This window comes from Peromyscus maniculatus, chromosome 6, assembly GCF_049852395.1.
Source record: "Peromyscus maniculatus bairdii isolate BWxNUB_F1_BW_parent chromosome 6, HU_Pman_BW_mat_3.1, whole genome shotgun sequence".
NCBI lineage: Eukaryota > Metazoa > Chordata > Mammalia > Rodentia > Cricetidae > Peromyscus > Peromyscus maniculatus.
In genome coordinates this window covers 22,257,363-22,279,395 of record NC_134857.1, presented here as the reverse complement: position 1 = coordinate 22,279,395, position 22,033 = coordinate 22,257,363, and the positions used below count along the sequence as shown (strand labels likewise).

The 22,033-nt window shown below is 35.8% G+C and overlaps 1 protein-coding gene across 6 annotated transcripts in view; it reads left to right on the top strand.

Annotated features, from left to right (window-relative positions):
* Window positions 1–22,033, top strand: part of LOC143273830 (uncharacterized) — a 229,583-nt gene that overhangs the window by 203,656 nt on the left and 3,894 nt on the right. For 2 of the 6 annotated variants that reach the window (XM_076574010.1, XM_076574005.1), the window contains 12 exons: window positions 3,362–3,449; window positions 5,404–5,486; window positions 7,387–7,444; window positions 9,491–9,519; window positions 9,603–9,663; window positions 12,743–12,771; window positions 12,862–12,922; window positions 14,366–14,394; window positions 14,484–14,544; window positions 16,171–16,253; window positions 18,545–18,650; window positions 19,182–19,261. In XM_076574010.1, coding sequence (XP_076430125.1) covers window positions 3,362–3,449; window positions 5,404–5,486; window positions 7,387–7,444; window positions 9,491–9,519; window positions 9,603–9,663; window positions 12,743–12,771; window positions 12,862–12,922; window positions 14,366–14,394; window positions 14,484–14,544; window positions 16,171–16,253; window positions 18,545–18,650; window positions 19,182–19,261 — 768 coding nt within the window. The remainder of the gene's footprint in view (window positions 1–3,361; window positions 3,450–5,403; window positions 5,487–7,386; window positions 7,445–9,490; window positions 9,520–9,602; window positions 9,664–12,742; window positions 12,772–12,861; window positions 12,923–14,365; window positions 14,395–14,483; window positions 14,545–16,170; window positions 16,254–18,544; window positions 18,651–19,181; window positions 19,262–22,033) is intronic. The other 4 variants (XM_076574007.1, XM_076574006.1, XM_076574009.1 and 1 more) reach the window with 4 other exon arrangements.

Here is a 22,033-nt window from a genome sequence, read left to right as displayed (position 1 = left end):
TTTCCTAGAGTTCAAGGATGTTCCTAATGAGTTCTGTCTCAGGCTGCCAATATATAATGAGGTAGAAAAAGAATGTTTGAAGGCTCTTCATATCCAAGAATAAGTTTGCACTTTCTTCAGGAAGGAACAAGTGTTTCCCTTTCCTTGCATACTCCCAAGCTGAGCTGTCATTTGTTTTATTGATCTTGGCCATTTTGACTTAGGTAAAATGAAATCTCAGAGGGGCATTGATTTACATTTACATTGATGACTAAGGATGTTGAACATTTATTGAAGTGTTTCTCAGGCATTTGTGTATCTCTGCTTAGTTGTATACCCCATTTTTTAGAACATGTTATTTGTTTTCTTGATATTCAGTTTATTAGTTCTTTGTGGTTTAGATGCTAATCCCCTATCAGATGTATAATTGACAATGGTTTATTTATTTTCCATGCCATAATTTTTTCCATGATGCTGTTCTTTTCTAAGGAGAAGCTTTTCATCTTCATGAAGTTACACTTGCTAGTTTCAGTTTTAATGCCCATGTTATTGGTATCTGGTTCAGAAAGTCAGTCATTGAGTATAACAAGGAATTGAAGCCTTTTCCAGACATTTTCTTCTATCTTAATCAGAGTTTATGGTCTTATGTTGAAGTCTTTGATCCACTTGTAGTTGAGATGTATGCAGGGTGATAGATATGGATCTACTTAGTTCTTCTGCATGTAGCCATCCAGTTTGACCAGAACCATTTGTTGATGATGCTATAGGCACATAGAATTATCCAAACATAACAGGCTATGGCTAAGGCCTTTAGTCTCACTCCACAACTAAATAGGAAGACCCTATTGGTGAAGGAACCACATATTAAATCACCAAACATAGAGTAGTTGCATTTGTGCCCAAATAGAATCCTTACACCTTCTAACTAATGTTCATGGTACTAGAAGATACACCTCATGCTCCCAGAGGAGAAATGTAACCATCAATATCACCAGCTACAACCCTGTGACCTACAACAGTGACCTGTATGAAACATATGCTGGTCCCATAGTAGCACAAACATTATGGGAGTAACAAATGACTTTTTCATTGGACTTAAAGACTGAATAAGATGGAATACAAACCTGACACTGCCAAAGGGGCCAATAACATGTGACAATATAGGGTATGGGCCATGGACAAACCCAATGCTACTCTTCTTCTGAATGAAAATGAGCAAGAAAATGAGTCCTAGAGACATGTCACTATACCTTTCCCAATCCTCCTTACAGAAGTTTTCTCTTGCAGTAGATGGGAATCAGCACAGAGATCAACTGGTCAAAATGCAGAGTGAGAGACTTTGGACCACCTAGTCATAAATTGGATGTCTTCATCAAACCTCCTCCAACAAGGCTCAGTGTTTATGTAGAAAAAGTAGAATGATTATAAGAGCCAGTGCTTATGGATAAGGTCAAGGAAACTTTGTCTTCCAGACACAGCAGGACCAAGATCAATGCACATATGAACTCAGAGACTATGCCAGTACACAGATGATTTGCACAAGTTCCAACAAGACAGGTTGCCAGCACTAAGAGGCAGAAGACACAGGCTGCCATCCATAACCAGGACACCATTTGTAATTGATAGCTGTTGGCAAAGGAAAAATCAGTGTTCTACTTGAAGCATCACTGGGTATATCAAAGGCACTCCTGAGCAGACACTATGACCAGGGGAAGTTGATCAACACAAAGGAAACAGTGTTCAATTTTGTGTTTGTGGTATTGTTGGGGGCTGATGTGTTCTCTTGTGGCATTTTTGTCTTATTGGTTGTAAGTTTGTATTTTCAATTTGGGGATAGATTTAAGAGAGAAAGATTACAAACTTGGGGGGGTAGGTAGATGAGGAATAATCTGGGAGTATTTTGGTTGGGAAAGTGTGTTCAAAATATATTGTACATGCAAATTATTAAATCAAAAATGGAAGAAAATACTCTTCATATAATTAAGGTATACATGTTTCCCCCTAATTATAGCAAGTTCTAGAATAAGGTCTTTGATAACAAATGCTAAAGGCCAAATTTCAATTTCATCTTATTTTTGCACTCAAAATCTTGAAAATTAAACTGAAATTCTTTGCATCATATGTAACACTTCAAATTTTAAAGGATGTCTATACAGTAGTTTCATTGCTCATTTAAATCTCCAGAATCACTCTGAGGTTAGGCTTCCTGTTTCTGGGTGTCCTAGATCACTTGTGATTGGTGTTTTTTAGTTTTCCTTTTTTTTTCATTTATTACATCAACTGTGAAATTAATGAATGCAAGGCAAATTCTCTACCACTCAACCACACACCCAGTCCTTTGAGTCTTATTGTGATAAGCTATACATAAATTCTTCAAATGTGGATTTCAGCATACAGTCAATTAGGCTTTTTTATTCCTTTCTTCATGTGTTTTATGAATGTTGGGACCAGACTGACATATATTTCAACAGTATTTGAAGACTTAAAAATCCTCAACTGGCATAATGACATTATGTTTCATCACAGAATCTTTCTGAATTAAAACTACCAGTTCATATGACTTAAATATGAGGTGATAACTATTAGTGTTATGCCATTTGGAGAATAGTGAATCTTTGTGAACCTTAAATTTTCTTACCTATCTTACAACTAAATGACTAACAATGCTGAGTGTGTAATTGCATAAGGACATCTCTACTATTTTAAGTATAAATAAGCACCAGGAACATTCCAGACATCGAATGAATGTTCTGATGCTTCCCTTCATGTTAATGCTTGTTATGCTCTAACGATACCTGTTTTTTACTGTGAAAGAGTTTGAGATTTCATTGAATAATTACATGCATTGTATAAAGAGAGAAGAATCACTAACTGCTTTTTAATTTTATGAAACTATTTTCTCTATATCTAAGATTTTAACAAAACTATTTTTGTACATCCTTCTTTTCATAAGCAAAACTGATTCTAAAATATTTCAGTTCTTCTCCACATGGCATAGTCTGTAATTTCATACTAATCTAAGGGCCTTACTAATATTAAATTGATTTTCTCAAGGAATTGATTTTTAAATCAAATACTTTGGTATGGCAAGCGCATTAATAGTTAGTACTTAAATGTATTCTTTAACTGTTTAATTTTCAGTGAGGAATATAAGTTTCATATTATGAGTTTAGTTCCTTATTGAATTCTGCAGATGATCTTTTTCTATTTCTGCTTCAAAGCTTGATTTTAGCATATGTGACTGTATGAGGTGAAAAGATAGGTTGATCTCAAGAGCATGCAAAATGTTATCTATGAAAATATGCTATCCTATTTTTAAGTTTAGTTGAATTCAAAATAGGAAATTCAACTATATTCTCATTATTATTTTTCATTATTTTAGCAAGATATTCCTGAGAATAGTCTGAAAAGTGGTGCGGATGACTTACCAATAGCTTCCAAACAATATGAACATGTAGAAGAACAAGAAGGTAATGCACATGCTTAACTTGTAAGATCACTTGGCAGAGAGGTTTGCTTAAAACATGACAACAAATACCTTAGCCAAATAAAATAACCCACGTAATATATATTAAATCAAACAAAAGTAAAAATGTAATGGTAGACAAGAAAAATTTTCATCCAAAGGTTGAAATAAGAACGTCAGTAAAAGAGTTGCCTTTTATTTTATTTAACTTTTGATAATTTCATGCTTGTGTACTATATTTACATCTTTTTCAGGTTTCTGGCTATTTCTACAACATTCCCTGTGCTCAAGTCCTTAGTAACTCTGTGTGTGACTTCTCTTCTATACTATTAGTAAAGACACACTATATTTGTGTGTGTTTATGCATGTATGTGCATGTGTGTGTGCATGTGTGTTTGTGTTTCTGTGTGTGTATAAGTGTATGCATGCTTGTATGTATTTGTTTAGTGTGTTGCTTATATGTACATGTGTTTAGGACTGATCACTGGAATTGCACAACCTATTATCCTACTAGGATGAGCTCATCTCTGGAAAATCACCTGATTTATCTTTGTTTATCAGCCACTGATTGCCTACAGATCTTCATCTAGGGGTTGTGCATTGTGAGATTCACTTCACCCACAGTAGAATTTCATCTGGTGTTGTCCTTATACAGGTGTTTTTTTCAGATATCATACCTTTGAAATTTCATGGTAGCAATATCTAAGTCATGCATAGAAGATGCTGTATAGCTTCAAGAGTGCTTGTACTTTGATTTTACAATCTATCTACCCAATTCTTGCTATTTTTTTCTGATCCTTAGATTTAGGACTTTATAAGTGGAGTTGGGGCATATTATGGTCACTCCTTGTATTTTGATTAATTGTATATACTGTAATACTTTTATGTACTGTGAAAAGTAAATTCTTTGAGGAAAAATGTCAGCTACATTCTTCTGTGGGTATAACTGTGACTATAAAAAACAATATTTAGAACATAGTAAGTATACTGTTATGAGAAAATGGGAGTAATTGATGACTCCTAGTGTTTATGATTTCTCCATCCATGGATAGTTGATTAGTTTCCCAGTACTTGGAATGAATTTCTCATTGAGTGGGTCTCCAGACCAATAGGACAGCTGTTGGTTACCCCAAAAATAAAAGTATCGCTATCCTACCATGAGCGTTATCTTGCCAGGCTTTTCAACATCTTGGTGGTGTACCATTTTCTGCTGGTGGGATTACTGATTGCTTATCTCCCTTGGCACTTTGCAAAGCATGTTCTCATAGTATGAGAGCAGGTTTCTATGTCAGGTCCAGTTAAATTACTCCAAATTCTGTGTCTAAAGTGTGGAGTCTTGAGCAATAGGGCCTTACAACTAAAACTATTTTGCCAGTTTCAATAAAAAAAAATTATTTCAACCGGGCACTGGTGGCACACGCTTTTAATCCCAGCACTCGGGAGGCAGAGCCAGGCAGATCTCTGTGAGTTCGAGGCCAGCCTGGGCTACCAAGTGAGTTCCAGGAAAGGCACAAAGCTACACAGAGAAACCCTGTCTTGAAAAACCAAAAAAAAAATATTTCATAATCCTTTTCCAATTTCCTTAATTTGTACATTTTTTTGAATGTGCTTGTGGGTATAAGCACATGATAAATGTTCTGAAACATCGATGACATCTGAAAGTGTAGATTTTAGAGAGCTTGGTCATTTACGAGAGGTGTGTGAATTAGTCAAGTATTTGGATGTCTTGAAGCTGGCAACATGCATTTTCTATACAAGTGATATACAGGTATTTCTACAACTTGGGCATTTATCTAAGCATGTAAATATTCATCTATAAAGTACATTTAATTGAAATATTTGATAAGAGTAAATTTTTTTCTAAATTCTAATTGTGAATGTATTTCAATCTATTGTCATCAAAAATTATGTATCTAATTGTTATATTTATATTTAAATAAAATATGTGGATATGTCAGAAGAACTAGAATTAGAAACAATACCGAATTTAAAACTGGAAAATGAAAATGTTTCTAATAAGAATGAAGACTATCAAAAATTGGTATGTAACTGTTTAAAATTAAATTTCTCACTTAATACTGTTTGGTTTGATGATCTTACCATAGGCCAAAAGAAACTACACTTCAGGCTACTATATTCAGTCCATCAATGATGATTTAACATTGAAATGAAAGTCTTTTACCTATTATAAAACACAGGGTATTCTTAGAATCCAGTCACACAGCTAATCATTGTCTCTTATATGTAATTTAGTAAATAATTATATGATTATTACTTGTGCTTTATGTTAAGCTCTTTACATGGCTGGAGAGCCATAGACTCTCTATTTAAAATAGTGGACGATATAAAATTATGACTTTAGATTTGGACTTATTTCATAAAGTTGATTCTTCCTGCAAAAACTAAATTTGTTATGTGATGATTATACTCAGTTATGTCAAGGAGAAATTTTTTCCTTATGGTCATTGGGTTATTTCAAGGTCCTCATTTGAGAAGATCATATGGACATATAATCAACTAATCTTCCAACAGAAAGAATTTTTGATTCCATAAAAGAGACCTAATTGTGAAGGAAAAACTCAATTATTTTGCTCAATTCAATGAAGGAAATTAATTATTTCCACATTATTGTCCAATATGCTTTATATATATATATATATATATATATATGGAATTGAGTTAATGTAGAGAATTCAAATAGATTCAAGACACTATACTTTCTCTTTCACACAATCTGTTCAGAGACATAATACAATTTTAGGTACTTACTGAAGTATGAGTATGTTCTGAAGACATTTTTTATGTTTTAAACCCACATAAATCTGTATAGTCAATATCTACTCTATGTTGAGAAATCAAGAACTGAGAATTTCAGAGGGAAGCCTATGCCATAGTAATAGAACACCAAACAAATAAAAAGCAACTGTTTTAGTTCAGATAGGTGCATTTTGTCATAAAGAAAACATATGGTAGAGAGAGATATTTAGGCAAAATTGTCATTAATACAGGGTAGGAGTGAGAATGGTATTTTGTCATCAGAGATCAAAGTATGTAGCCTAACATGTTTTAGAAGATGAGGGAGTGTCCACTCAGTAACTGTCAAATAGGATGGCATTACTGTACATATAGAATAGTGGACAACATATTCTCATAACTTTTAAAATTCTTGAAGAATGAGAAAGCAAGATTTGTTTATTCTGTCAAACATGCAAAAACTGTGAAATGGTGTTTGGGGAAGATTTCTGTTCATTGAGAAGCATTTGTAAAATATTAAAAAACTGCATAATGGTCTAATGTTATTGTCTAAAGGTAACATAGGAAATAAAAACTTGCCTGCTAATCATTTTGATCCAGAATTACCATGTATAAGAAATTAACAAAATATGTCAGTTTTGTTTGTTCACTTTTACCGAAATTGAGCCCATTCTGCCTTCTTCACTACACAATCAGCATGATACAATATGAATGCTTTTAACATAATACATACCTCCTATCAAGCCTAACCACACAAATATCATTGTACAACACCTCATAATTAATGTTAATCGTGTCCTAGAGGAATGGCCCTACTAAAGATGTGAACATTTGTCTCATTAACATCCTCCAACTTTACTAATAAGAACAAATTAGTTTCATGCATTTTAATATAAAATGATTACTTTTATTGATACATGCACATCAGGCATTAATATGTCTGTGGATGTTTTTCCTCTACTCTATATTTCTTGTATATAATTGGGAAATGAAAGGCTTAAACTTGACTGTGTATATAAGATTCTCCATTCAAATACCATGGTTTTTGATATATACTGCATATATTCTCATGAACAATTTCCTTAAAGTCAAATATCATGATATGTTCAGAAATAGAAAATAAGACCTTTTGGAATTACACTACTAATATCATGTGACAGAGTGTGTTTTATCCTAATCCACTGCAGAAAGCTGCCCAGTCATCCAGCATAGGAAATGGTCCAGCAGAAAATGAAATAATTGAAGGTAAGAGTCATCATGAAAAGACTTTATGTAACACAAATGCTGGTATGTTATTCTACCGAAAGAAATCACCGAATAAATTTACACTTAAATAAAAGACAACAAAAGTGGTAATAAGTCCCATATGTTAATAAGCATGAGCGATGTGTAAAATTGAGATAGTCCCAGAAAGATCTCTGAGTTTTCTTCTACCTGAGATACCTAAGGTGCCCCATTTGTCCATTGACTCAACAAGGTATAACTAAAGGTTTCATGTTTAGCAAAAGATGTCTAATTGGGGGTTTATCTCCTCTCTTATTTGGAGACTCCATTTGTATTTATTTTATATGCTTATGTATTTAGAAATCTTCTACAGTAGTATGTTTCCATACGGTTTTTCACGTGGATGTTAGTAAATTGTTCATCCCCATATTACTACCCTAACCTCTCACTTGCATCGCCCTTCCCCCCACTGTCTCTCTAAAATTATATATTCTATTTCCCTTTACTTGAATGATCCTCACAAGCAATCCCTTACTTGATGCAGAGTCTCTGTGGTTATATGGATTTTAGCACACATGTTGAAGACTTAAATGCTAACACTCACATATAAGGAAAATTATACAGTATTTGACTTTTGGATCTGGGTCTCCTCATTTGTGGTGATTTTTTCTAGCTTCATACATTTATATGTAAATTTCCTTTTTTGATAGAAGCAAAACACCCCATCGTGTAAGTTCACCACATTTTCATTATATATTTGTCAATTAAAGGACATCTAGACTGTTCCTAAATCTGGCTACTGTAAATAGTCAATAATGAGCATGTATGAGCAGATATTTATGTAGTAGGATATAGAGTCCTTTGGGTATATGCCAGATAGGTGTATAGGTGAATTTAGAGAAGGATTAGTAGCCAGCTTCCTGAGAAAATGCCAGAGTCATTTCCATAATGGCTGTAAAAGTTTACATTCTCATCAGTAATGAGCAAGTTCCATTTTCGTCATATCCTCACAAGCATGAGTTGTCATTTGTTTAATTGAACTTCGCCCTTTAGACAAGAGTAAAATGAAATCTCAAAGTACTTTTGGTTTGCATTCTTCTGATAAATAAAAATGATGAACATTTCTTTAAAAGTTTGTCAGTAGTTTGTGTTTTATCTTTAAAAAATTGTCTTTGTATTCCCAAACACCATTATCATTGGGTTATTTGTTTCCTGGGAGTCCAATTTTTTCTTCTTTATTTATTTTAGATACTAACTGTACATTAGAGGTTTAAATGATTAAGTTCTTTCCCTATTATGTAGCCTGATGATGGTGTCCTTTGCCATAAAGAAGCTTTCAGTTTCACGTGGTCCCATTTACTAAATTTGGGTCTTAGTGCTGTGCTACAGGTGTTCTGTTTCCTATGCCAGTGAGTTCAAGCCTGTTAAAATTTTTCTTCTGTCATATTCAGGGTATCTAGTCTTATTTAGAGATTCATGATCCATTTGGAGTTAAGTTTTGTTCAGGGTAATAAATACTCCTATGTGTATTCTTCTTCATGTATCCATGAAGTTTGGTAATCTCCATGTATGGAGGCTATTTTTATCCAGCGTGTATTTCTACTTTCTTTGTGAAAAATCAGGTATTCATAGGTGTTTTGACATTAATTTGATTTCATTGATCAACATGTCTATTTTGATGATAGAACCATGATATTTTTATTACTCTAGCTCTGTAACAAAACATACCATCTGAAATAGTGATTTCTCCAGCCTATTTTAGTATTGAGAATCTTCTTAAATATATCTAAGACTTTTTTGTATTTCCATATGAACATGAAAGGCTTTTTGATGCTATTGTGGTTGTTTTTTAAATTTCTCTGAATTTTGATGGAATTAAATTGAATCTATAGATTTCTTTTGATATATTTCAGTATATTTCTTGTCAGCTGCTTTCCTAACCAGTAAAATAATAGATGTTTATTTTGAAAGAAGGGAATAGAACTCATTGCCCTCTGAAGCCTTCATAAAGGTAGGTTTGGAATTCTCATTGTGCATAAGATTGACTGTACTTTCTTTTTCTTTCAGTTTGGGCTGAAAAATGTCCACATCCAGAGGTAAGTGACTTTTAATATTTATATTGAATAATTATATATTGTTGAAATCCAAAATATTGATTAAATATCTCTTTTCAAAATAGCTGAGGGATTATTGTCATCTAGCCTCCAGACCCATGCCTGAAACACAGCAATCTCAAACAGGTAAATTTTGTTAAGTCACTTTCTTCTGATCAATTTATTCTAATACATTTCAAATGCACACAGTCTTCCCGATGCCAATTATATCTCGACTATAATGTTGGAAGGTTTTGTCATAAGCAATGCCAACTCACTAGTGGCATACATGCTTCAAAATTATTACATTGACAATATAAAACATTTAGAAATGTCAGCTCAGCTTCAATGTCTAATACTCATGTTCGACTGCCTTATCATTTCCAGTGTGCAATCTCTGTTTATTAGTGACTTATAGAAGTCAATCATGAGACTAATGATACTTCCCCAATGTGTGACCATAATTTCTTGATGGATCTCAGAATGCGCACCTACACACATAGCTATCTGTAAGGACAAGGTAGAAACTTATTTGAGCTCAGAGATTCTGATCTGGACTGGACAAACAGCAATGTACAATATCTTCAGAAAAGAAAATCAATTTTTGCGTTGCTCTATAATTCATAGTGCACTGCTTCACTTCACTCATAGTGCACTGTAATTTAATTACAAGGAATAGGAAATGCATTTAGAATTCTTACCTACAATCTATTTCAATAGCACAGCATACACTATCATATAGTGGAGCAGTCATTGACAATCCCAAAACTTACATAGATATCTTGCCATAGGAAACTTTCAGCTTCATGTGGTCCCATTTATTAAGTGTGGGTCTTAGTGCCTGTGCTACAGGTGTCCTATTCAAAAAGTCTTTTCCTGTACCAATGAGTTCAAGCCTATCACACACTTTCTCTACTGTTACATTCAGTGTCTCTGGTCTTATTTAGAGATCCTTGATTCATTTGGAATTAAGTTTTTACTTAGGGTAGTAAATACAGATCTATGTGCAGTTTTCTCCACGCAGCAATCAAGATTAGTTCACTATCATGTTGGAAGATGTTTTTTACCCAGTGTGTATTACTGGTTTCTATATGAAAAATCATGTGTGTGGACCTCCATTTGGTGTTCAATTTGATTTCATTGATAACATGTCTATTGTGATGCTAGAATCATGCTGTTTTTATTAGTCTAACTCTGTAATAAAACATGAACTCTAAGATAGTGATTTCTCCATCCTCTTTTCATATTAAGTATCCTTTTATCTCTATTCAATGTTAAGTCATTATTTTGTTCTTTTTTTATTTAAAAATTTATTTTACATACCAACCACAAATCCCCCTCATCCCTCTTCCCACTCCCCTCCAGCATACCCCCAACCTCTCCTCCAAAAGTGTTAGGTCTCCTATGGGGAGTCAGTAAATCCTGGTACATTCAGTTAGGCAGGATCAAGCACCTCCACACTGCAGCAAGGCTGAGCAAGGCATCCCACTATAGGTAATGGGCTCCAGATTGCCAGCACATGCACCAGGTATAGATCCTGATCCCACTACTGGGGGGCCTTCAAACAGACCAAGCTACACAACTGTCTCCCATATGCAGAGGGCCTAGTCCAGTCCCATGCTGGTTCCACAGCTGTTGGTCTAAAGTTCCTGAGTTCCTACAAACATGGATTAGTTGTCTCTGTAGATTTCCCTATCATAATCTTGACCCTGCCCCCTTGCTCATATAATACTCTTCCCTCTCTTCAACTGGACTCCCCAAGCTCAGCCTGGAGCTTTGTTGTGGATCTCTGCATCTGCTTCCATCAATTACTGGATGAAGGCTCTATGATGACAGTTAGGGAATTCACCAATCTGAATACCAGGGTAGGCCAGTTCAGGCACCCTCTCCACTATTGCCAGTCTTCTAATCTGGGGTCATCCTTGTGGATTCCTGGAAATTTCCCTAGCAACAGGTTTCTCCCTTACCTCCTAACGTCTCCCTCTAACAAGATATCTTTTTCATTGCTCTCCCACTCTGTCCCTCCCCCAGCTCAACCATCCTATTATCTCCTCATATTCTCATCCTCCATCCCATGCCCTTTATTGCCCCCCATCCCCACTACTCATGGAGATCTCCTCTGTTTCTCCTTCCCATGGCAATCCATGTGTCCCTCTTAGGCTCCTTGTTTCCTAGCTTCTTTGGAGCTGTGGGTTGTAGTCTGATTATTTTTCTCTTTACATCTGGTATCCACTGATGAGTGATTAAATATCATGTTTGTCTTTCTGAGCCTGGGTTACCTCACCACAGGAGTCCTGCCTGCTGGCTGGCAGCTGGGGCTGCAATGGGTGGGGGAAGGGGGCTTGGGTTGTGCCTCTGAAGCAGGGTGACCAGCTGGGAATATGGTGAGTCACCTCTTGGTCCAGGGGGAGCCAGATAGGTCTGTGTCTCAGGGAACAGCTATGGTCTTGGGGGATGGGTGGATTTGGGGGAGCAAGTGGGACTTGTAGATAACAGGGTCATATGTGAAGTGAAGGTTGTCAGGTCTGCCTGCAGGAAACTCTCCAACTGGCCTGCAATTGGGGCTGCAATGGAGAGGGAATGGGAGCATGGGTTGTGCCCCTGGGCCTAAGGCCTGGAGGCTGGGGTGACCTGCTTGAAGAATGGTGACTCACCTCTTGGTTCAATTGGACCTAGCAGAGTCTGTGTCTCACGGGGCAGCTGCAGTCTTGGTGCAGTGGGTAGATTTAGAGGGCCAGAGTAGTAGGACTTGCGATTAAAGGATCTGATGGGGTGGTGGTAATCAGACCTGCCTGCAGGAGTATTGCCTGCTGGCCTGTAACTGTGCCTAGGAGAACAGTGACTCACCTCTTGGTCCAATCTGAGCTGGTGGAGTCTGTCCATTCTTTTGTTTGTTTTATTTTTATTCTTTTTATTTTTATTTTTGAATTTCCACATGAACCTGAAAGGTGTTTTGATGCTGTTGTGGTTGGTTTTTTGTTTTGTTTGTTTTTTTTTCAATTTTTCTGACAAATTATATTGGAATTTTGATGGCTCTTGCACTGAATCTTTAAGTTGCTTTGCTAAGTTTCAGTATATTTGTGTCAGTTTTTGTCCTAAGCAGTAAAATAATAGGAGTTTATTATGAAAGAAGGGAATGAAATCTCACTGCCATCTGAAGCCTACATAAAGGTAGTTTTGTGATCTCATTGTGCATGAGAATGACTCTACATTCTTTCTCTTTCAGTTTGGGCTGAAAAATGTCCGCACCCAGAGGTAAATGTTTTTTAATATTAATATTGAATAATTACATCTTGATTGAAGTCCAAAATATTGATTAAATATCTCATTTCAAAATCCATTCAGCAGAGGGATTATTCTCATCGAATTTCCAAACCCAAGTCTGAAACACAGCAATCTCAAGCAGGTAAATTTCGTAAGTCACATTCTCCTGATCAAGGTATTTCAATAAATTTCAAAAGCACACAGTCTTCCCGATGCCAATTATATCTTGATGATGGTGATGATAGAATTTGACATACGCAGTGCCATCTGATAGTGGCATACATGCTGGAAAATATATTACATTGGAAATATAAAACATTTGCAAAATAAGCTCAGCTTTAATGTTTAATACTTATGATCTAAGGCCTTATCCTTTCCAGTGTGCAAACTCTCTGTTTATTAGTTACTTATAGAAGTCAATCGTGAGACTAATGAGATTTGTCCAATGTTTGACTATGATTTCTTGATACCTGGGTCTCAGAATGAACACCTGTCATACTCAAAGCTACCAGAAAGGACAAAGCAAAAACATATGTTACCTCAGAGATTCTGTTCTGGACTGGACAGTCAGCAATATACCACATCTTCAGAAAAGAAAATCAAGTTTTGTTTTGTTCTAGAACTTATAATGTATATCTTACCTTCATCTGTAGTACACTACTGTAACTTAGTAACAAGAAATAGGAAATATATTTACAATTCATATCTATAATTTATTTCAATAACACTATCATATGGTGGAGTGATTATTTAAAAGCCCAACACTGATATACATATCTTGCTATAAAGAAGCTTTTAGCTTCATGTGGTCCCATTTATTAAATGTGGATCTTAGTGCCTGTGCTACAGGTGTCCTATTCAGAAAGTTTTTTTCCTGTACCAGTAAGGTCAAGCCTATTACACACTTTGTCTTCTATCTTATTCAGGGTCTCTGGTCTCATTTTGAGATCCTTGATCCACTTGAAGTTGAGTTTTATTCAGGGTTAGAAATATAGTTCTCTGTGCATTCTTCTTGAAGCCATAAAGTTTGGTGAGCACCATGTATTGAAGTTGTTTTTTTTTTCCAGTGTGTATTTCTAGTTTCTTTATCAAAAGTAAAGTGTCCATAGGTGTGTGGACTTATGTTTGGTGTTCAATTTGATTTCATTGATCAACACGTGTACTGTGATGCTAAAAACCATGATGTTTTTAGTACTCTAGACCTGTAAAAATCATGAAATCTGGGGTGGTGGTTTCTCCAACTCTTTTTGTATTGGGGTTTGTTTTACCTCTCTCCAGGGTTTTTTCTTTGTTCGTTTGTGTTTATTTCTATGTGGAGCTAAAAGGCTTTTTCATGGTGGTGTGGTTATTTTTTTCAATTTCTCTGACTAGTCATGTTGTAGTTTTGATGAGGATTACATTGACTCTAAGATTGCTTTTAGAACATTTCAGTTATTTCTGTCAGCTGTTGCCCTAACCAGTAAACTAATAGGTGTTTATTTAGGAAGAAGGGAATAAGAACTCACTGCCATCCAAAGCCTACATAAAATTACTTTTGCAGTTCCCATTGTGTAGGAGATTGATAAATTTATCCTTTCTTTTTTAGTGTGGGCTGAAAAATGTCCTCACCCAGAGGTAAATGACTTTTAATGTTTATATTAAATGATTAATGTTTATTGAATTCCAAAACATTAATTAAATATCTCATTTGAAAATCCATTCAGCTGAGGGATTATTCACATCCAATCTCCAAACTTGAGTCTCTACCACACCAATCTCAACCAGGTAAATTTTGAATGTCACATTCTTCTGCTCAGTTTATTTTATTACATTTCAAATGCACACAGATTTCCTGATGCCCATTATATCTTGATGATGGTGATGACAGGGTTTGACATAAGCAATTCCATCTCACTAGTGGCAGGCATGCTTCAAAACATTCACAAGGACAATATGAATTATTAGTAAATGTAAGCACAGCTTCAATGTTTAATACTCAGGTTCACTCACCTTAACCTTTCCAGTGTGCAAACTCCTTGTTTATTATTGACTTCTGTAAGTCAACCATGAGACTAATGTGACTTCCCCAATGTTTGAACATCATTTCTGGACACCTAGGTCTCAAAATGCACACCTAGAGTAAAGGTCTCTGAAAGGTCAGGGCAGAGACATGTTGAGCTCAGAGATTCTGTTCTGGGCTGGACAAACAGCAATATACCACATTTTCAGAAAAGAAAATCAATTTTTGTGTTGCTTATAAATCATAGTGCACTGCCTTCCTCCATCTGCAGAGCATTGTAATTTATTTACAAGGAAAAGGAATGGCATTTTAAAATCGTATCTATAATCTATTTCAATAAATTAGGATACACTCACATATGACAGTTCAGTCACTGAAAATCTCATTACTTATCTGCACATGTTGTATGCTTTTACACCTTTTTATTTTTCTGTACTCTGTTGTCTGAAACTCATCTCTCTGTGTCACAACAGGCATTGTATCAGTAAAGAAACCATGTCTGTAATGACTTACTTACTTTCAAAACTTAAAGTCAAAACCTATCAGAATCACACAAAGTAATTAAAAGAAAAAAGGAAACAAAAGCAAAGAGATCTTTGGAGCTTAGAATAACCTTTAATATAGGTCCTACATGTCAAGGAGAAAAAGATATAACTGTAAAAAAGTGGGTTCGAGTTGAAGTCGCAAAGAAGAGTTTAAGCATTATCTTAAGCTAGGGTAGCCACAGCAATACCCATTTTTCCTGGGGAAAAAAGATGTACAGAATGACTCCATGTGATAAAGTGAGTCAAAAAGGAGCAATTTGTCAGGCGGTAGTGCCTTTAATTCCAGCACTTGGGAGGCAGAGGCAGGTGGATCTCTGTGAGTTCGACATAAGCCTGGTCTACAGAGTGAGTTCCAGGAAAGGCTCCAAAGCTATACAGAGAATCCCTGTCTCAAAAAACAACAACAACAACAACAAAAAAAAAATCAATTTGTCAGTGCAGAGCAAAAGCATGTTATCCTGTTCACAGAAAAATGTGTGGTAAACCAAGTATCATTTGGGGGAAGTTAACAGTGAGTTATTTAAAGTTACTCTTGCAAGGCAAGGATAGTTTACAGGGTGAAAGTGTTATTTTCCCACAGTTTCTGCAGATGTGGATGTAAGCATATATTTATGAGTTTCCTGACAAATCATATAAAGCATGTATGACTCAAAACTGGCCAATAAGTAGTATATGTCCAAGTGTTGATTTGTCTACAATTACAGTTTTCTTGAGGATGTAAATATATACCTATACCATGTGGTTAATTGAAATAACATATAAAATGTAAAACACTAACTTTACATAATTTCCATTTTTATAGAGTATTATTTTGCCTAATTGTTGTTCATATTTTTTATGTAAAAGATATAATTTCTTCAGAAGAAATAACAGAATCTAAGGTGGAAAATAAGAGAAGTTTTGTTAAGAGTGCAGAAAATCAAGAATTTGTACGTAAAATTTAAATTTAAATTTCTCATTTCCTATTATTTGCTTCAATGACTTTGCCATAGGCTCACATGCTACATTTTAAACCACATTATTCAAGCAAAAAATTAATTATTGAATAATAAATTGAAAGCATTTAGTATTCTTAGAATCCCATGACATTGCTAAATATTTCCATTGATGTATAGTAAGTAAATTTCTGAAAATTGTAATTGCTCTATTTTTAATGTATTTGCACACCTGGGTAAAGATAAGACTCAATGTGAATATCATGGATCAGTTTTTGTGGATCCTCAACCCTTTTACAGCTGATAAAATCCTACCATCTTTAAGTAGGGGCATTCTGAGTTCTCTTACACTTTGAATGCTTTAATATCCTTCTTACCTTATTGGGTCTATCTAGAACTTCAGTTCTTTATTGAAAAAGTATAGAGACAGTGAACAATGATTGCCTTTTTTCCCATCATAATGGTTAGATTAACATTTTTTCTCCATTTTAGAAGATGTAGATTGTAGGCTTGTTATTTATCACTTGTATAATTGTGGCATATTCTCTACAAATAACTAGACTCTCCTTGAATTTTATCACTAAGTTCTAAATGTTCAATTGTTCAAATGTTCAATGACCAAGTTGTTTTTATCTCAGAGAAGCAGAGATGGTTTGAAATACACAAGTCAACAGATTTAACAAAGCACAGAAAAAGACTTAGACAAAAAGTCACCTAATCTTCTCAATACATGTAGATAAGGCACTTGCCAAAATCCAATATACCATCATGATAACAATCCAGAGAGTGTAAGACAAGAAGGAGCATACCTCAATGCAATAAAAATTATGTAATGAGAAACTCAGAGCCAACATCATCCCCAATGGATGAAAACATGAGTCCCATGAGGTCATAAGAGACAAATTTGTCTATCATCTTGAATCCTTTTCAATGTTGTGCTCAATCTATTAGCTGGAGCAATAAAGCAAGAGAACAAAATTAAAGGAGACAAATAGGAGAATAGAAAACAATACTGTTTGTATTAGTTATGGTTTCTATTGCTGGGAAGAGAATCCATGACCATAGCTACTTTTATTGGGGAAACATTTCATTGGGATGGATTCCTGTTTCACAGGCTTTGTCCACTATCATCATAGCAGGACATGGCAGCATGCAGGCAGACATGGTCCTGGATAAGGAGCTGAGAGCTCTACATCTTGATCAGCAAGCAGTAAAAGAACCTATAGATGTAACCAACCGTCTTATTAAATAAGAAACACAGAAACAATGCAAAAGAGAAAGCCGAGAGGTCAGAGCTCAGAGCTGAAATCTCACCCTTCCGCCTGCGGTGTCCCAGCTTCCCGAATCAGGGCTCTATTTCCTGTCTGTTAGTCTATTTAAAGAGACAGAACAAGCCACAGCTATCTCACCTCACCAGTTCCTCAGCTGGTCCTGTTTCCTCAGACTGGAAGCTTCTGTGTCCTCATCCCAATAGCTCTCAGCTGAACTGTGTTGCTCCAAAGCCTGAAAGCTTAACCAGCCAAATGCTTCTAGTTTCTGGTCCTCACACCTTATATATCTTTTTGCTTTCTACCACTACTCCCTGGGATTAAAGGATGGCTTTCTGGGATTAAAGGCGTGTGCCAGCACCGCCACACTCTTGCTATGGCTCTAATAGCTCTGACCCCCGGGGAACTTTATTTATTAACATACAATCAAAATCACATTTCAGTATAATTAGATTACCACCACAAGAACCTGTGTTTAGTCTGGGTGTAACTTGAGCACAGGAGACCTCTAATGGCCCCCAGACAGACAAACTTCCCCCAACAAGGTCACACCTCTGCCAACAAGGCCAAACCTTCTGATAGTGACACTTCCTATAAGCTTATGGGGCCCAATTGCATTCAAAGTACCACACTGTTTAAAGAAATTTTCCTGGTAATAGGGTAGGCACTTCTTTATTTTATAAATATCCTCCAAATTATTTTGGGAATATAAATAGCATTAACAGTTCTTATATAAAAGTAGTTGCTTTTATTTTTGTTAATTTTGTGCATCAGGTCATATCCTCTGAATGTGTTTCCTTTTTCCTTTGTACCTCTTACATAGTGAAGTGCCATGAAAAATGAAGGATAGATTTAAACTTTACTGTGAATAATAGATTTGCTATTAAAATGACTTTGTCTTAAATATATACTACATAGAATTTCAAGTACACTTGTCATGAAATTAGGAATTCAAGTATGTTCTTAGAAATCAAATAAGACCTTTCTAAAATATATTACCAATACTCCTTTTGATAGAGTGTGTCTGACCCTAATGGACCACAGGAATCTTCCACAGAAGCTCCTGACTCATCCAATATGGACAATGTTGCAGAAAAAAATGTAATAATGCATCAGGAGAAAAGTAAGTAGTACATTTTAAAATATACTTGTTCTATAGAATGATTGTGTATAGAACAGAACACTGTCTGTTATAGACAGACAACTACATATATAGGAAGCCAAAGGATTAGTAGAACGGTAATAATACACACATTATCAAATCTGAGCAACAGATAAGATTTTGTTTGTCAAAGACAGAGTCCTTGCTCCCACCTCTCAGGTGTCCATTTTCTTTTGCTTTATCTTCAGAAATATATGAGATCAATCTGAATATGTAAGTGAAGGGAACTCCCATACAGTGGGGGCTGCTTCCCAAACCTCTGTTTAGAGAAAAAAGACACCCAAACACCTGTTTTTGAGAGAGATCCTTTATTAAGCAGAGAAGATAAGTTAAATATTTCCACTGCAGTTTATACTTAAGTCAAACTATTGCTTGGGAAAATGAAAATAAATATTTTCCCATCCCTAGTGTGTCTTCATTATAGCAATGGACAGGTTTTCCCCTCAATGTTCATTGTACTTTGCTTAGTGAGATGTGTGCACTTCTTAACAGCATCTGTCATGGAAGACCAAGCGCATGCCTCAGAAGAAGAGCAGAGGCAGCCCAGTGCTAGAAAAACTAAGCAGTCATTTGTAAGTAAATACTTCAGTTTACATTGCACATTTATGCTATTTCCACAGTAATGTTCCATAGGCCAAATAAGGTTAAATTTAGTATGTCTTCTAGAATTAATACATAAAATGTAAATGTTTTTTAAATATTCTTATTATTTATTCTTTGAAAACTGCATTCACCACTGACTTCCTCCACCTTGTGCTGGTGGAACTCATCCTTCTTCTTCTTCTTCTTCTTCTTCTTCTTCTTCTTCTTCTTCTTCTTCTTCTTCTTCTTCTTCTTCTTCTTCTTCTCCTCCTCCTCCTCCTCCTCCTCCTCCTCCTCCTCCTCCTCCTCCTCCTCCTTCTTCTTCTTCTTCTTCTTCTACTACTTCTACTTCTTCTTCTCCTTCTTCTCCTTCTTGTCCTTCTTCTCCTTCTTCTCCATCTCCTTCTCCTCCTCCTCCTCCTCCTCCTCCTCCTCCTCCTCCTCCTCCTTCTTCTTCTTCTTCTATTTATTCTTTGCTTAATGTCTCTTAAAATTATTTTTTTGTTTTTGTTTTGTTTTCTGAGACAGTGTTTCTCTGTGTATCTTTGTGCCTTTCCTGGAACTCACGCTGTAGACCAGGATTGCCTTGAACTCACAGAGATCCTCCTGCCTCTGCCTCCCGAGTGCTGGGATTAAAGGTATATGCCACCACTGCCTGGCTCTTAAATTATTATCAATAGCCCAGTGAGTCCAAGTGGGGCTGACCATCTGTGAATGTGTGTGAAGACACCTTCTGGGACATGAGGCAATCTGTCCTAAGCCACAGCCCACAGATAAATTAGGATCCTCCTTTCACAACCAGCCATGGCCAATTGCTCCTCATCTAGTCCTGGGGCCTTGAGAGATGCTTCCTCACTCATGCTGGCATCTTGATTTGCTTGAGCTTGTGCAAGTCTAGTGTAAGACACAGCTGTTCTGAGTTGATCTGTGCACCCGTTATTCCTTGTCCCCAAAAGAACATTTCAGTGTACTTCTCTCCAGATTCAAACTCTTACATTGTTTTCAGACCATTCTTCCTCATTGTTTCTTGAGCTTTCAGTAGTGGGAGGTCAATGCAAATGACCCATCTGCAGATGAACCTTCACCCTGGCTTATCCTTATCATGTTAACTAGTTATGAGTCTCTATATTAACCATTACTCCCTGAAAAAAAAAGAATCATATGACCAACAATGAGGGCAGAACAAACCTATGGGTATAAACACAAATAATAATAGCACTAGTTGCACTAGCTTATGACTATTCCAGACATAAGCTTTTGACAAGGTTTACAGCATCAGACATTTAATCCATTGCTTGGAGCAGCTCTCCCATCCATTCCTAACAAGGTTGGTTATTTACATAACTACCACACAATCATTGTGGACAGCTTACCTGGCTGGTCACTGTTGTCATAGGAATGGTCCAAGACTGGATAGACTCTTCATGTATTTCATGACCAGTGGCTGGAACTACAACTTTTATTGTGATGAAAGGCAGAAATTCCTTGTCTACTAGAGATTGGATTCTAAATGCCCTACATAACCAGACTGTGTGGTATCTTCAACAAGAGAGTCTTACCATTTAGTTATGACAAACAAGCAGAATGTGTAGAAATAGACTGTGTTATTTGGGGTGACATGGAGGCCTAATTGACCAATAACTCATAAGGAGGTATCTTGTCCTTTGTTTTGGAGTTTCAATATAAATCTCATGTCTTATGAGGGAAGTCAACACATTCCAGGTACCTCTGAACAAACTCTTTTTAGTATGTCTTTTAAACTATTTTACAAACGAGTCACTTCTACAAGCCTTCATACGGCCTTAGTTTAGGTTCAGTTACACCTTAGTCCCTGCTCTGACTTATTCTTCCGCCTTCATTGCCACTTAAACCTTAGCCCAGAGTACTTATTGATCCAGTGTTATTTCTTGTCACCTGTGTTCTACCTCTGTTCAAAATGTATTTTCCTTAATTTGCAACATCATAGTTCCTATAATGCTTTTTTCATAGACCTTCATTTTTATTCGGCACTCATGCTTTTGTCCTTTATCCTCCAGTCCTTCCATGATTGAAACTGTCAACATCCAGTATTCTCCTTCTCTGATTTAATTTTACATATATTTTACTATCTCCCTTTCAATGGGTCCATCTACAATAGACCATGTCTAATTTCTAGGCTTCCTTATGTAATCCTATTTGAACACACAAAAGTCTAATATCTACACACGAGGACAGAATATCACATTTGCTTTTCTAATCCTAGCTGGCCTCATTGAGTAAAACTCTTCTAGTTCTATTAATTTACTTGCAATTTTTACTATTTCATTTTTTTCTTTATTGAGTAATATTCCATTGTGTGTATATACCACATTTTCCTTATCCATTCATCTGCTGATGGCTATCAAGATTGATTCTATATCCTAGGACACATGAGTGGGATTCTTTTGTTGATTTTTTTATTCAGTTTGCCATCATTGATTTAGGTGTTAAATTTGTGAAATGCTAATTTGTTATAGTGTTTATCAGCTGTAAGACTTTTTGTGGAGCCTCAACCCCTTTTACAGCTGATAAAATCCTACCATCTTTAAGTCGGGGCATTCTGAGTTCTCTTACACTTTGAATGCTTTAATATCCTTCTTACCTTATTGGGTCTATCTAGAACTTCAGTTCTTTATTGAAAAAGTATAGAGACAGTGAACAATGATTGCCTTTTTTCCCATCATAATGGTTAGATTAATATTTTCTCTCCATTTTAGAAGATGTAGATTGTAGGCTTGTTGTTT